Source organism: Pollicipes pollicipes, unplaced genomic scaffold (genome assembly GCF_011947565.3).
Source record: "Pollicipes pollicipes isolate AB1234 unplaced genomic scaffold, Ppol_2.1 Scaffold_7261;HRSCAF=8764_pilon_pilon_pilon, whole genome shotgun sequence".
NCBI lineage: Eukaryota > Metazoa > Arthropoda > Thecostraca > Pollicipedomorpha > Pollicipedidae > Pollicipes > Pollicipes pollicipes.
This window is the reverse complement of record NW_023597054.1, coordinates 30833467-30849204: the sequence shown is the minus strand read 5'-3', so window position 1 is coordinate 30849204 and position 15738 is coordinate 30833467. Positions and strand designations below refer to the sequence as shown.

Below are 15738 nucleotides of genomic sequence, written 5' to 3'. Positions count from 1 at the left end.
ATTATCAGACCAAACTTCCGGGGATGCACCGGTGAATCAACAAAACAGCAGTGTGAGCATGACACATTTTTCGTGTGCTGGGACATATCATTTCCAGCTGAATCAGCAGTGCTTTGAACGATTTTGTAGCGTTCTAAGCAGGCTGCGCCGACTGGACAGGGAAGATACACTATGCTCTAACATCTTATCGCAAATCTGGAGCACACAGGCGTAACAGCGGCATTCGGATTTCTTACGGTTATCCGCTCGCTACATCGTTGTAGGACATTGTGCTTGAGAATAAAACGATGTGTTCAAGGTCTTATAGCATAGATATGTTTCCTGTTCACGATTTGTTGGCTGGTAGATCAGCAAAGATCAAAACATTTGCTGCAGTACAGCAAATTTCGACGTTCGCATTCATCAGGTGTGTTGAGAAGCGAAAGAGAAAAAGATGGGAGAAGGAGGTGACACAACAATTTTATGTTAAGACTACCTGTGCTGGACTCGATTCAGCTCTGTCGAAAACCAATACTGGCAGGAGTGGGACTGGTATGTCTCCTCCTTTTTCTCCGCTCTTCTTTTTTTCTCCGCTCTTCTCTTCACACGCCTGATAATGACGAACGCGGAAAATTCGCGCCCACAACTGCTATTCTTCTCGTCTTGGGTCATCTACCAGTCTACAAGTCTTTAACAGCAAACGAATCAGTACTGTAAGGGCTGAAGGTCATCTATATATTTTCTGGTTGATTCCTTGTTTTATGAATCCTGTATGAAGTGTGCCTAAGAAACACATCAAAGAAATGGCGCGACAAATCAACATACCGGCCAAATGATGACTTGGAAAGATCGTAAAACATTTACTCTTCCCACTACTTCGTCTGAATTACTGCGAGAGCACATTTCTCTGTCGGAATGCATCTTTGCTACTAGCTGATTTATGCACGCTGCATTGCACAGTTGTATGTGCATGTGACTCCATGTTTTTCATGCTTCAGGCAAAATCCGAAGTCGGTAGCTTCAAACTTTGTAAATACGGAACGGAGGCCAAGTCGACAGCTTTGAACTTGGGACGCAAAGCCATCATGAAACACATCGGTTTAAAACCACTGGGTTACAAGCCAAAGCCGAGTCAAATGTAAACAATGATTTTACGAAAATTCAACTATTCTCACACCTCTTAACACTCTATGCGATCGGAAAATACCATTAAGGTTTTACGGCGTGATTGAAAAGAGGTGAGCATTACGTGGAAAGAGCATTATGGATGTAAGCATTGTTTGGACTATTGTCTTCATTTTGTGTTCTAGCATACACACAACGCAGGGCGGAGCCATGGAAATGGCCGGAGGGGAGGGGTCGGCCGAGCCCCTCATTTGGTCCAGATGTTTCGCTTTTCACCACAGAGGGGTTCCGACAAAAATGTAAAAAATGGCGCGATGCGTGCTCACCAGCCTCCGGGCCCGTGTCTTAAAGAGTGTCCCACGTTTGGGGCACATTTCAACAGAATACTTTAGTGAAACCTCCGGACTGGTTACGTCTAGTGAAAGCACTAGATATTGGCGCAGAAGCACCATCAAGGTATAATAAAGATATCAATGTAATGCTTTTTGTGTCCAAATTACGCTCTTAACGCGTTGTAGCAGCACTGTGCTTATTCCCTGCAGTCCTAACCACCGTCTTCATGACAATCACCATGCGCACCTCTACTGGTGTGGATAAAACAACGTCTGGAATTGTCGCAGCGGGTGAGGGCCTATTTCCGAGAAGTTTGGTTGAAGTTTGAGCCAGTATGTCACATGGATCACGTGATACTCCCATTCCAAAAGTCAAAGTGCGCGTCCAAAAAAAAAAAACTTGTAAACGTCAAAGGGGAGAAATTCAACCATGTTATAATGTTTCGTCGAATTCGCTGGGTAAAAACTTTATGCTCACATATTTTTCTGTCTGAACAGTGTTTCAAGCTTTCGCAGCATTTAGCATACGCGCATTTTGACACACTAGCGCGTTGCAATTATTACAGAAAAAGCAAGGCAAACGAAATGCCCCTCTTTCATACTGGTGAGCAGGTAATCAAATGAAATATCTCCTGCAGGGTCGGTTCCTTCAAATCTAAACTCTAAGCCGTTCAAAAAGATTTCTAGAAAACTGGCATCACTGATCAAATCGTAGGCGTTTGATGAAGAAACGAGTGAAAAGTTGAAAAAGGTGGACTACTCCCTTTAAGAAAATCCTGACTGCACCCCAACACAACGTCTTCGACCAGTTAGTTCCCCAGCCGTTGTGAAGTTTCAGTGGGCCTGTGAGAATGCCAACTGGTTTTGGCTTTCAGCCATAGATGTGTCACAGCCTCGAAAACCTGTGTGGGTAGATGTGTTACTGTGACAGGACTCGCACGCTGTTGTTGTGAAGTAAAGTCGCACTGAAAAAACACCGTGATGCGACTATAGACAACAGTTCAAGATCGCATGAAGCCGAACCTGTTCCCATATTTCAAAATTGAAGCCGAAGCCGAGGCCAGCTGTTGCGTGGAAAAAAAACACAAAAAACGTGGCAACACCGAAGGAAGAAGCGAAAATGACAGAGCCCCGAAGTTGAAGACGAAGCCATTGGAGGAAAACTGCTGCTTCACGAAGCCGAAGCGGACTTCGTCCCCATGCCTGCTCTCAGCATAACTAAACATTTCCTGACATCCAAAATGGCATGCTCATGCTGATCAGCACCGGGCGCCCGTGAAGAACGCTGAACATACGTCTGAAGCCTCTTGGCTGCCACCTCTTGAATAACCGCCCGTCGCCATGACAATTCAAAAACTTTTTTGGGCGGAAAGGAAGCCCCAGCACAAAATACCGTATATCCCTTAGAGCGCACCTGCGACAAATAATGCAGGGTTTGAACTCGGAAACAGCCTTGACATGAACCAAGTAGTGATGCAACACGTTTCTGCTACGATTCTCGCAGATCCCAACGCAAGGAAGGCTAAAGAGTTTCATGCAATCTCCCTGAAACTCCTAAACCTTACGCACAGCATTTGCACGGGAGGTCCGGGGTGAGTACCAGATCCTAGGGTATGCATGAGTGCCCAGTGCACCCGTCTGACTACGGGACTGCTTACCAAACAACTAAGCACATCTTCCTGCCATTGCTTGTCACGGGGATTCTCGGCGGCGATGATGGGAAACGTCAAACCAGGCATCCAGCCGACCCAGCCACCAGCCGACCCAGCCCACCTTGTTCCTCCGCACCATGTCCATGCAAAAGACAACGTAACCATATTCGGATTTGACCTCAGAAGGGTCACCGTAAAGTATCCAGACAATGAGGGGTCAAAAGGTGGTCATGCGTAGCTCAATAATGCATCGCGCCCCAATTTGAGGACGGCTGCGCGCCATGATGTCAAGCATTTGCACTTTTGGGGCAACCTGACCTCCCAAGCGGGCTGCATGGCTTTGAGCCTTGCAAGGGGAAAGGACATGGGCACGTATTATGCCATTTCATAACAAATCGATTCTAGATCATGATGCGACTATGTGGTAGCCATAATATCAAAATATACAAATTTTCATTCTGACCTACTGCGGTAATGGGTTGTTTCCAGGTATGTAAGGCTTGCTCTATGCCTCAAAACCAAATCTAACGGCTTTTTCGGTTTAATCAAGCTGTGAAAATGTGAGGTTCTGACTTTGATTGCTCGTAGCCTGTGAACGTTTTCTCGTGTTCCAAAGGCACAAATCACGCTTACTTCAGCCAATAAATGTACTCCAAAGAGTGTTTTTTGGTTTAGGAACATCATGTCAGCGACGGTCAAGCTAGTCAAACTTCGACTTATGCGACAAGATTTAACTTTTGGAAGGTCATAAAGTCTGGGCAAAACAGGGAGTGTTCCACATTTACTTATAATTTTGAACTGAGATAACCATTTTGAAGATCATCAGCGCAGTTTACAGCCCTGTCATTCTTAAGACTTGCTCTGGGTTCTGAGCTAGATGCCAGCGAACTTGTGTATAGTTGTTGCAGACTAGTTCAAGGTCACCGAGGCATGCATGACGGCATAGAGAGGTCACTGTAATACTGCCACCCCATTGGATATGTGGCATTCGAGGCCAAGATGAGCATGATTATCGAGTTATTTGCGCTCGGCGTACGTGAGCACGATTTATGGAACCGACAGGCTTAAATTTACTATCATCCAATGTATTATATATATTATCCAATGTATTATATATCGTTAAGTGCTAGCCTCCAACAAGACTTAAGTTTTGGTGCTTCATAATACAGGCAGTTGGACAGTGGTGCTAGTTTTTACGGAAATAAGACTCATTAATCGAATAGATTTAAAAGGGGCACCATAACGAGCATACAAATGCAAGTAAAATGTAAAGTCATGGGTCAATATTTAAGCGCACCAAAGAGAGCGACAAAACACGTGCACACAACGATATTGGGTTCCGGAAACGCTGCACTCATTATCGCGGCACCTATCAAGAAGCTGAAAGTACTGCAAATTAGTCAGACCCTACAGATGACAATTTCGCACGGTCAGTTAGCTGTCCGTCTGGCGTCATACAAACACTCCATGACGCGATCAAACAGTGACTATTAAGATGCATATCTACTAACAGGTGAAATTTTGCTATTTAGGGTAGTCTCTTGCATTAAAAGCATACCAATGTGAAACAACCATGCGTGTGAGCTTACTTCACTATAACTAATACTGGCTCAGTATCTGCAGATTACAACATTCGCTTAACGTCACAAACTCGTCGCAAAAACAGGATTGTCGCAGCCACTTTATGGACTGTACTTAGGAGTAGATAGATGACCTTGAAGCCCTAATCGTATTGACCTGTTTGCTGATGAAGGCTTGCAATTCTGTTGGATGCGTGTCTGGTTGCAATATGTCTACTTTTCACAGAAAAGCAAAAACGAAGTGGAATACTAGTACTTGTAAGACAATATAAAATGCAAAGTTGTAGACAGTGTGAAGACTGGCGATAGTGTGCAAGCCCTCTGGATAGATGTGATTGTGTCAAACAGCAACAAATCACGCATTGACATCCTTTATAGCCTTCCGAATAGTTGTCAGGATCTGGACACAGCATTGTGTGAAGAAACTGACAGAGGTCGGAATGGAATACGTATGGTGCTGGGTAATTTCAACATCCCAGGCTGGAGCACAGATTTTGACTGATTGTCAAGGAGCCACAAAAATATATTTCCTTGTTTTGAAGAAAATGTTCTTCAGTAGGTGGTGTGCAAGCCCACGAGGGGAGATGAGGATGATAATGAGGACCTTGTTATGAGGAGTTAGTTAAACTAATGGGGAGGGGTTAGTAGATGCTTTGACCGTAGGTGAGACACTGGGAAATAGTGAACACAGTATTGTATGGTTTTCAATGTGTCTGGGTTTTCAGATAAGGCTAATCAAACAAAATAAAGATTAATAAGGCGCCCGGACCTGGCCAGATATACGGTAGAGTGTTGAGTGAATGCGCAAGTACTTTCAGGCTACCCTTTCATGTTGATATTTAATGGATCACTGAGTTTCTCAGAGGTAGCCGAGGACTGCGCGATGTCAATGTAGTACCGATTTTAAGAAGGGGACCAAAAGAAGGAGTCAACAACTAGTGAGCCTGCGAGTCTAACCTCACTAGCTTGTAAGATCCTAGAGAAATTCACTAAGGCTAGCATTCAGTCCCACTTAGAGAGGCATAATTTGATAAATAGTAGTCAGCGTGGTTTTTATCTGGAAGGTCCTGCTTAACAAACCTGCTAGACTTAATGGAGCATGTTACTGGTCAGATAGATAAAGGCAATAGGCTTAGATGTTGTCTACTTAGATATAACGCGCGCCCGAGCGGCCGGCTGGACTACCCTTTGCTCGTGTCGGGGTCAATTTGACCGCCCCCCCTAAAATCCTCAGGAACTAAGAGAGCTAGAGATACCAAATTTAGAGGGTGTGTCGACCCTGTACGTGGAACTCACTTAGGTCAGAATTGAAGATTCATAGGTCATGACCGTCAGGCAAAATAAGGTCAAACAGTTACAACTTCCAGGTTGGTCTCCAGAGGGCCTCTAGAACCTAGATAACTGTCGTAATAAAAAATCACATCCTCATTTAAGGTCAGCGACCTTGTTTGATCTTTTGAAGGTCATGGTGACCAAAATCATACAAGACCGCTTGGATTTCTACATTTGAATAAGCGACTAAGATTACGCTAGGCAGTATGTTCCTAGAAAAATGTTGACCTGGGTCATATAAGGTCAGTGACGTATTGTGACCTTAAAGAAGTACATGGAAGGTGTATAACGCGGTTCCTTTTATCAATAAACTTGAAATGGGCGCCAGAAACTACCTCTTACAGCAAGCCCCAGAGTAATAAAATAGGTTGGTTTTGACCTAGGTCTTACCTTCATACTTGGCCCTAGGTCAATTGAATTTGCTTATTTAATTGCTGTGCTGCCTAAGAAAGTATCTCAGAGATGTATAGCTTCGTCTAACACTCCCTTTTTGGATCAGATTGAGCGATTTCCTAGAAATTGCCTTCGCTGGAAACCATCGTCTGACCTTGGTCCGCCATAGGTCGGTGCCTTACAGGATGATCTAAAAACTCGATGCCAGACGATCCGATATTCAATGTCTCCAGCTCTGCAAAATTTGGCGCGGCTACCCCGCGTCGTTCGGAAACCATTCAAAAAAACTTCTGGGGGGAGTCAAGTTGACCCCCCACAAGAGCACGTGCTAAGTAGGGCATTTGATTATGCGCCACATCAACGTCTGCCATGTCACTTAAAATTGTATGACATCGAATGAAGCATTCTTGGCTGGGTAAGGGTTTGGCTGAAATACTATGTGCTCAACAATACAAAATCTCAAAAGTGGGGACTAGCAGAGAGTGGGATTCCACAGGAGTCGGTGTGGGGCCCTTGCTCTCTTATTATTTTTGTGAATAATATTGAAGACAGGACCGACCCACCTCGATGGGACCTTGCGGCTCTTTTTTGGCCAGATATCTTTACGTCTTCATGTCTTTGTGACAGTCTCTTTGCAGAGTGCAGTGTCAATTTCAACTCAAATGCAATGGACATGTCATACCCAGTGTCAGAAACTCAATCGCTGACATCCCGGTACGCCTGCAGGTGCATTCGAACTTACGAGGTCCAGTTCCGCACCGGTGGCAATCTGACATTCCAGCGTATCAACGAGGCGGACACCATATTCAACCTGTTCCAGTGGTTTCCGGGCATGTCAGGTATGTCTGCGGTCATAGGTGAACAAAACACATGAAGCAACCGTAGCATTTCACAATGCAAGCCACGGGAGCGCTTTTCTCTTCGAGTATCCCGTGTGTGTAAAGTGCAATAGTGCTGAGCTCTAACTAGGCATAAAGGTTTCTGAAGTGCAGACAGCTTTGATGCGTGTTGTCAGGACACAAAGGAAGTGTAATCTTTGCAAAAGCTCCTAGAATCCAGATCCTGCGATTCCAGCGATGGCTATTAAAGCTTGCATAAATTGAGGTGAGTAAAATGCAATCGAATTAGCTCCAACAGCAATATTTACTTGTAATGCAGCTCCCAAACACTACAATACCAGTACGACTGTATTAGAAACTGGATGTTTTATTTGATGTTGTAGCGCGATCTAGTTCGAAAAACTGCTTTCAAGTTAGACGTTCGGGACGCTGAACACCGAGTCGGTAGCAGCAGAAGCTCAAAATCCAACTGACTCCGTCTCTAAGACTATGTTGAAATATTGGCTAGTGTGCGACACATGGATGGCTTGCTGTGTAGCCATTATCCGGACCCCGTCCAGAAATGGCGGCTGCGGCTGTCGTCGGAATGCCATTTCTTTCCTCCTATAAAAAGGTTTTCATGCAGATCTCAAGAGTTCAATTATTCACTCTCTGTTAACAAACACGGACAGATTATGCAGCTATTATTTTGGTGGCGTAGAGCACTTTGTTTAGAAATCAAGTGACGCATGATTCGCGATGCCTGTTTACTTTAAATTGTTTGCATGTATGTATGAGTGATGCCTGATGCGTAATGCCTGCTTACATGAATTCGTTCGCATGTACCGTATTTTTAACATATTCTTAATTCCTGGTTAGATGTGCACTTTGTCGTAGTAATGTCTGGTACTTGTTCATTGTTTTATCCCCCGAGTGTTAGTGACCTGTAATAACTGTCACTCGCTGTTAAAAATTGAAATATCGAATGCGATCATTGGATGTTTTTGAATTCACTGCTCATAATCGCTCAAATCGTCTTAAACGTTTTTGCAAAGGCAAATAGCGTAATGCTTTTATTTATTTTTCATGGTTATTCGACGAGGAATAAGGCCAACAGTACTCTCTTATAAATATGTATAATGTTCCTCGCAAATGACCTAACGACTTACACAATTTAGAAAAAGGTCGCAACACTCCGGGGTCTTAGAGCTCTTATATGCGACATTAGGTGTTCCTTGACACCCGCCCGTGTGGCCGGTTGGATACCCTTGACTCGGGTGGGGGCCATCGATTTGACCCCCATTAGAGATACCAAATTCACAGGATGCCCTGGCCTCTATGTGAACTCACTTAGTTCCAAGCTTTAGGTTCCTAGGTCATGACCTTCGGGTCATATAAGGTCAAACAAAATCAAACCCCAGGCTGGTTTCCAAAGTGCCCCAGAACCTAGATATCTGCTCTAAGCAAAAAGTCACACGTTCGTTTAAAGTCACTGACCTTGTTTCTACTTTCAAAGGTCATGGTGACCAGCATCACACGAGACTGCTCTGAGGTTTGCATTTGAATGAGCGTCAAAGATTGCGCTAGGCAGTGTGTTCCTAAAAACAAAATGTTGATCTGAGTCATTTTTTGTCAGTGACATATTCTGACCTTTAAGAAGTCATTGGAAGATGTATAATGTGGCTTCTGGCTAATGTGGCTTCTGGCTCCAATTTACACTACCTCCAATGAATTCGAAGTGAGCACCAGGAACTTCCTTGTACAGCAAGGCCTAGAGAAATAAAACACGCTGATTTTGACTTTGACCTTTATATATGACTCCAGATCAATTTTTATTTACTTGTTATGTTGCCTAATAAAGTATCTCAGCGATGTATGGCTTCGTCTAACACCCCGTTGTTCCATCATATTAAACGATTCCCTAGAAATCGACTTCGCTGAATGCATGGCCTGACATTCACCTGCCGTAGGTAAGCGATCTTGTAAGATAATCTAAATATTTAAGGCCAACTGATCCGCTATTCAATTGTCCACAGCTCTGCAAAATGTGGCTCGGCTACCGCCACGCCTTTCTGAGATCCTTCCGGAAAAACCTTCGGGGGGGGGGGGGGTCAAATTGGCCCACCCACCTGAACACGCGTTGAACGCGCACACGATTTGAACGTTTGAACCGAATGCGTTTATTCAGCCCTCGTTCACTTACTTGTTGTGTCGAAAAGGGTAACCCACACTGACGATCGAATGCATTGCTTGTGCCCAATGCTTTGAGAAGTGTCGGAGAAACCACAGACGTCGAATAAAGAAAATTTGCAACCGGTATGATAAGAGGGCCAGGAAATGTCATGAATGATGTTGAATGCATCTGGAAATAGTGCAAGCACGGATCGCCCATGGAACACAACTGGTATGGCAACATAGCGCTCCCAATGGCTTTAGGGGTGTGTTTTGGAGTCACTGCACAATCTTCGTAAGTAAAGCGTGCGCCATTTACATGAAAATGCTTCAAATGATGTTTTTGAATAGTATCTCTTGCTACTTTGGTATGCTTTATCACCTTCGACGCACGCCTACCTGGTGCAAAATCAGTAAGCAGCACGACAGCATTTACCTCAGGCTCCAATTTACACTACCTCCACGGGTTTAAGATTGCTCACTAAAACACATAAAACGGAGTTCTTCAGGCATTTGCAACAACCACCTCCCAACACGCACACACGCGTTTAAAGAGGGCGGGGAAGCGGTGGCCGGTCGCCAACCAATTTCCATCAAGGTCGCAGGCGACTTGCTCCATGTTCCTACACGAAAAGCTGGCTTAACATAAAGTTTGCTCCCCATAATCTCTTACGTCTTTGTTGTTGATTGGTGTTTTCGGGCGCGCCCACTGCAGTGGTCATTTGGCGTCCACTTGGCGGGAAATTGGTAACCAGCACATCACACCCGGTTCTCGTCAGGGGTCCCGGTTTAGGAATCGAAAACGGGATCGGTCAGGAAATCCCATGAATGATGATGAATGCATCTAGAAATAGTGCAAGCACAGATCGCCCATAGAACGCAACAGGTCAGCACGTGTTTTTTTTTTAAAGTTAGCTCCGTCGCTCAGCGAAACAAGCCCACAAGCACTTCTAACGACCAGTTTTAGTCCTATAACGTAATTTGCGGAAGTTGAAGAACAAGCCAGCAGTAATAAAGCGTCAACTTGCGTCCTAACATGTCGGGTACGCTATTCGCTTACAACGGATCTAGATACGCAATTATTTCAGTAAAGTGCGCACCCTCTCCCTATATGTAACAGTATCGGGTTGTCTGTGCTGAAGGAGAGGGTAATGAATTCCCGGTGGAACTAATCATTCCTAGGACAGGCAGTTTCCCGAAAGTGTATTTTCTGCTGTGTTGTGGTGTACAGAAATCCAATTCCGAAATGCGTACTGTCTCAGGCTTCCCTTCTGCGCCATACATCAATAGTAGTGATGCTGAACCATGAACATGCAGCAGCACAGTTCCGCGATCAGTTCGCAGAAAGTCATGTCGGGACAGCCGATACGGGGCAGCGGCTGGGGATGGCAAGTGGTAGCAGAACTTAGGCAAGGAATATCTGAAAGAAGAGCCTTCATTCCATGACTCGATTTTTACAGATGAAATCCGCTTTTACAGTTATTGTCACCTTGTTTTGACAGGAAGTATTTTAAGTTCCAGAGTTTGGTGCTGGCTAAAATGTTGCGACCACACCATAACTATTGTAAAGCAGTCGGCGAAGTCCAGGTTCATGAAAAATTTAGCGCACTATATGCTATAGATTCGAATCCAAAATTTTGACCAGCCTCTGCCCAAGCCAGCACTTTGGCACATAAATTGCAACTGCACCAAATAGTCTGCACAAGTTCGTGGGCGTCAAGTTCGGGATCCAGAGGGTTATAGGTCTTAAGAGAGCTGGGCTACGGATCTACGCTTAAGAGAGTGAACTACGCTAGATGATCTTTAACATGGCTATCTCAGTTCCGGAACGCATGCAAGCGTGGAAGACATCCATGACGCCATAATAACGCCGTTCAAAATATAGTATTGCATTTGCCCTGCGGTGAGCAAGGTCAATGAAAATGAAAATATTGATTCGTTCATGTTTGCCGTTCTTGAGCACGATTTCCAGACAAAATGGCCGTCATTAAACTCAATGTTATGCAAGGTATGATGGCGTAACTAAACAATGACGAGAAATATATTTATCAACAGAGAAGTTTTTTCTACAGAACTAGCATTTTCCACTGGGAAAGTATATCAATAGTTATAAGTGAGCTTGTTTCATCACATCTGATGCTTGCTTCAAAATCTTCAATTGTAGGGCATTCCCTTTAAAGGGAATATTCCGCCAAAGTTCAAAAGGCAATGCTCCACATTTGAAGATATGGAAGTAAGCATCAGATATGATAAAGAAAGCTCACGTTTAAATGTAGGTGTACTTTAAAGTGGATAAAATTGCTCTAAATGATATATTTACCGGCTTTAGTAAATATGCGTCTCCCGTAAGTCACGATTTGATTGCGTCATCGTACCTTGCACAACATTGAGTGGCAGTTGACGGCCGTTATATTTGGAGATTTTGCTTACGAATACCAGATATGGGCGTCTAGAAAATTGCATTTTTCTAGGCTTTGCTCGTCGCATGGTTAATGGAATGTCAAAATTTTAATGAATTTATTATGGCGTCATGGATGTCTGGCTGACCTCGAGATAGCCTCCCCGATATAGTCTGCACATCTTTGCGGGCGTGTAGCTCAGGAACTAGAAGAGCGGCGGGGCTGTGAACGGCACCGAATAATTCATAAGGTGGCTATTTCAGTTGAAAACTCCATGCAAACGTGAAACACACGCTTTAAGGGAAGATGGAGCGAGGAGCGTCGGGTAGTTGTACCTTATACGGCAATGGCATGCGCCTTTGTCCCAAAACCCAGTTTCAAGCAACTGTGCTTTGCTACATGAAGTACAATCTATAATCGCATTGCATGTGTATAATAAACGCACCAAGCCTGTTTGCATTTGGCTGGGATGACTTTGTGGGAAAGCACTTGGCTACCATATATAGTTCAGGAAGCACAAACCTTCCGATATTTCAAGGGGGTTTGTTTTCAATCAGTGAAGCTTGGCCATGTCAATGGCGCTTTCGTTTGGGAGATACGTTGCTGGTGCAGCTTCAGATCATTTTCAAGCTCACTGGGGACGACCCCAGGTGCATGAGAGCGGAAGGTGTCACCTTGACAGTACGCGGATTATAAGCGACGACGTTCTGCCTCCTGCAACAAAACAAAAACGCACGTGCTCGAGCCGAGGATGACTCAGTGTGCCTATTGCAGATGGCAAGGCCTCGGTGAGAGGGTCGTACCGGGTGAGAGCTGTGGATTACGCTGGCACTCCGGGGCCGTTCTCATCGGTCGTCGTCTACTGAGCTGCATGGCCGAACAACGGATGTACCCGGAGCATGGACTGCTAGTCTTAGACTGGTGAAAGCAGTGGCCAAGGTAGAGGCGGAGCAGCGTGCAGATCAGCAAAAAGCAATACATCAATAGAGCCGAATATGTCGCGTGCCAGACGCAAGGCTCGCTCTGGGAAAAGGGCGGAGGGAAAATTATTTGTTGCACTGGACGACATGTGGCGGGCTCAAGGTAAGCGCAACAATCTGTGTTAAGTGGGTGCCCCACCAGCCCAGTCACCTATGAAAACCACGTAAATACATTTCTAATAATATCCGTGGGAAGTTCAGGAGGCACTGTGAAAAAGTCATGAGTGTTTTTGTAGATAACAAGATAATCAAGTCAGATGAAGGTGGGCTCTCTGAAGTGCGAGGGGGCGGGGACGGGGCTCGTTTGTTTCAATACGCGGCCACTGTTAATGCCGTTTTCTAGGGAGCGAAAGATGCTGACCCTACCTGCCAGATCCATTGGCTCGAGAACGAAGTCGCGTTAGGTCTTTACTACTGCAGGGGCGAATGCACACGGTGCTTGGCAAGCACGGAACGCGCTGAGATTCGAAATCGACGGAAGACATTACCACTGTTTTTTACATGTAGGGTGCTATGGACGATGATCAACGACCTGAAAGCGATCGCCACGAACGTTCCCAGCTACGGAGGCAGTTTTCATACGTCAGTGGTTGAAGGCGAGTAAATGAAAGCCAACAACCAGTACTCTCGCTAGTCGCCGCATAATCTGCGGAGCGGGGAGTGCTGAGTACCAGGACTGAGCGCTAGTGCCCTGGCCACTCTATCGGTCAGTTCTGTGCGCGCCCAATGGCTGCGCAGACACGCAACAGCACGTGACCGCCAGGGCGGTGGGGCCTCTGTTCAGACCCGCGGCGGAAGTGCGACGGTCTCTCAGCAGCACCAGGGCGGTGGGGCCTCTGTTCAGACCCGCAGTGGAAGTGCGACGGTCTCTCAGCAATACCAGGGCGGTAAGGCCTCTGTTCAGACCCGCGGCAGAAGTGCGACGGTCTCTCAGCAGCACCAGGGCGGTAGGGCCTCTGTTCAGACCCGCGGCGGAAGTGCGACGCTCTCTCAGCAGGAAGTCCATAAATAACTCAGTCACTGGATGAGAGCCAGCGCGACCGTCAAAGCCAAGGTGCAGACATAAAAGAGCACTGTATCGTCGTACGAGTCCGTTGTGAGCCGCACATGCGCCTAAAGAGCACACGACTATGATCCGTCGGGTGTATTTAGCACGCCATGCTCTAGTAAAAGGTCTACAAAACGACGGTCGTACTCAGGTACAAGCTAACGTCCCACAGCGCCTGAGGACGTGCGGCTAGACACGTGCACTAGCGTAAGAGGGCAATACGAATGACACGTCTAGCACGTGTTTGAGTCGCGCAGCAGCCGCGTGACCCCAGCACCAGCACCTGCCTTCGCAACTGCGCACAACCAGCGCCGATCTGAGACGGCCTGTGACCAGGTCTGACGATCCGTCCCTGCCCTGTCACTGGCGCCCCTGTGGTTTGGACGGGCTGGTCCAAAACACGTGCGACCTCCGCCGCCTATTCGTGCCCGGCAGCCGGACGCCGGCCGGGGTCGAGGAAGGCGCGCAGCGTCAGCTGGCGCTTCCCGTCCGGCTGTGACGTCACAGGCGCGGGCCGACGCCTGGCCGGCCGCGACGCCGCTTCCGCGTCGAACAGCTTCAGAATCTGGCCGGTGAAGCAGAGGCGGGTCACAGCGAAGGCGAAGCAGTGGTCGGCACCGACGTCAGCTGGACGCGCTGGGCCGTGAGAAGAGCGTGCCCAGCTCAGTTCAGAGGCTGGACTTCAGACTCATCAGACACGCTTCATTGCAAAGCGTCCATACTCGCACCGTGTGAGCTAGTCATAAATATCACGAAGTTATTGAAGGAAGTCGAGTTAAATTCTTACTTAGCCCATCACAGGAGATAATTCTATCTGAATTACTGGAGCAACCGTATCAGTAACTGAATAAATGCGTCTGGCCTGTCAAAAATCACTTAAGGTAAACAATTCACAGGCCACATGCTCACCAGAATTGGAACGTACGATATGAACGTACGGTGTTTGCCTCTCATCCCCCCTATGGGCGGCGATCCCGTATAGAGCCTTCAATAACAAGGGCCGATACTTCGGCAAATTGGTACACAACACCAGGTCTTCGGAGAAAAAATACAAAACAATTTTTGGGCAAACCATGTTCGTAACCTAAACACAGTAGGTTTCATAAATCCAACTAACGCCACGCGTGGTGGAACACTGCTTTTGTGATTTTAAAGCTCTCCTTGAATGCAGCTTTTCCAGAAGCACCTGATGAACTGCCTGTCCTGCTGCCTGATATGCAGCTATGGCTTGAGGAGCAGCGTTTCAGGCCTGCCGTGACCATCGCGTACGCGCGCCCGTCTCAGCTGCCGCGGCTGCGCACCTTGCGGACGGGGGTGGGGATACCGGCCTGCAGCAGCTCCTCACGCGTCACCCAACGGGCTGCGCTGTAGCCGGCCGGCACCGGCGGCTGCTGCTCGTCCTGCGCGGTCGCCGCCGACGCCGCCTGCGCGCGCCCGGTACGTCCGTCGGATGTGACTGAACACGTGCACTATGTCGCCGAGAGGTGGGAGCGGCGCCGGCGGCGGCAGCGCCAGCTGACCGGGCAGCAGCGTGCGCAGGGCAGCGTCCACCTCGTCGTCAGAGAGCTCCAGCGACGGCAGCACCACGCCCGGGAATTCCCAGAGCGAAGCCAACAGACCTGTCGCAGGCAACGACCCGGCCTAAGGTCATGTGTTGGATGCCAGGTCATTTCGGGTCACTGTAGACGGTTATGCGGTCTGCCCAAATGTCACTCGACGACAGACTTATTACAGGGCCATCATTTGGGGTACATCCTTAGTTCTTCAAAACTTCGTCAACTCGTTCTAAAAAGTAAAAAAGGTATAAAAAGACTACATGACATGGATTTAGTTCGGCCTCGAAGTTCGAGGCATGACAAGAACCTGCTAAACGTGCATCACCCAACTGGATCATCCCCAATTAGTTGTTCGAGGTCTTCACCGGAGGG

General features: G+C 46.9%; 2 protein-coding genes across 5 annotated transcripts in view; one reads left to right on the top strand and one right to left on the bottom strand.

The window, feature by feature from the left end:
* Positions 1-12770, top strand: part of LOC119111294 (alpha-L-iduronidase) — a 43054-nt gene extending 30284 nt beyond the window's left edge. The window contains exons 12-13 of the mRNA XM_037235110.1: positions 7120-7232; positions 12557-12770. Coding sequence (XP_037091005.1) covers positions 7120-7232; positions 12557-12648 — 205 coding nt within the window. The 3' untranslated portion in view covers positions 12649-12770. The remainder of the gene's footprint in view (positions 1-7119; positions 7233-12556) is intronic.
* A 1121-nt stretch (positions 12771-13891) lies between these two features.
* The window catches only part of LOC119112990 (adenine DNA glycosylase), a 7908-nt gene continuing 6061 nt past the window's right edge, over positions 13892-15738 (bottom strand). For 3 of the 4 annotated variants that reach the window (XM_037237299.1, XM_037237297.1, XM_037237301.1), the window contains exons 7-8: positions 15112-15429; positions 13892-14375 (exon numbers count right to left, since the gene is read on the bottom strand). In XM_037237299.1, the coding sequence (XP_037093194.1) occupies positions 15152-15429 (278 nt within the window). In that variant the 3' untranslated portion in view covers positions 13892-14375; positions 15112-15151. Of the gene's footprint in view, positions 14376-15090; positions 15430-15738 lie in introns of those variants that run through there. The other variant, XM_037237298.1, reaches the window with a different exon arrangement.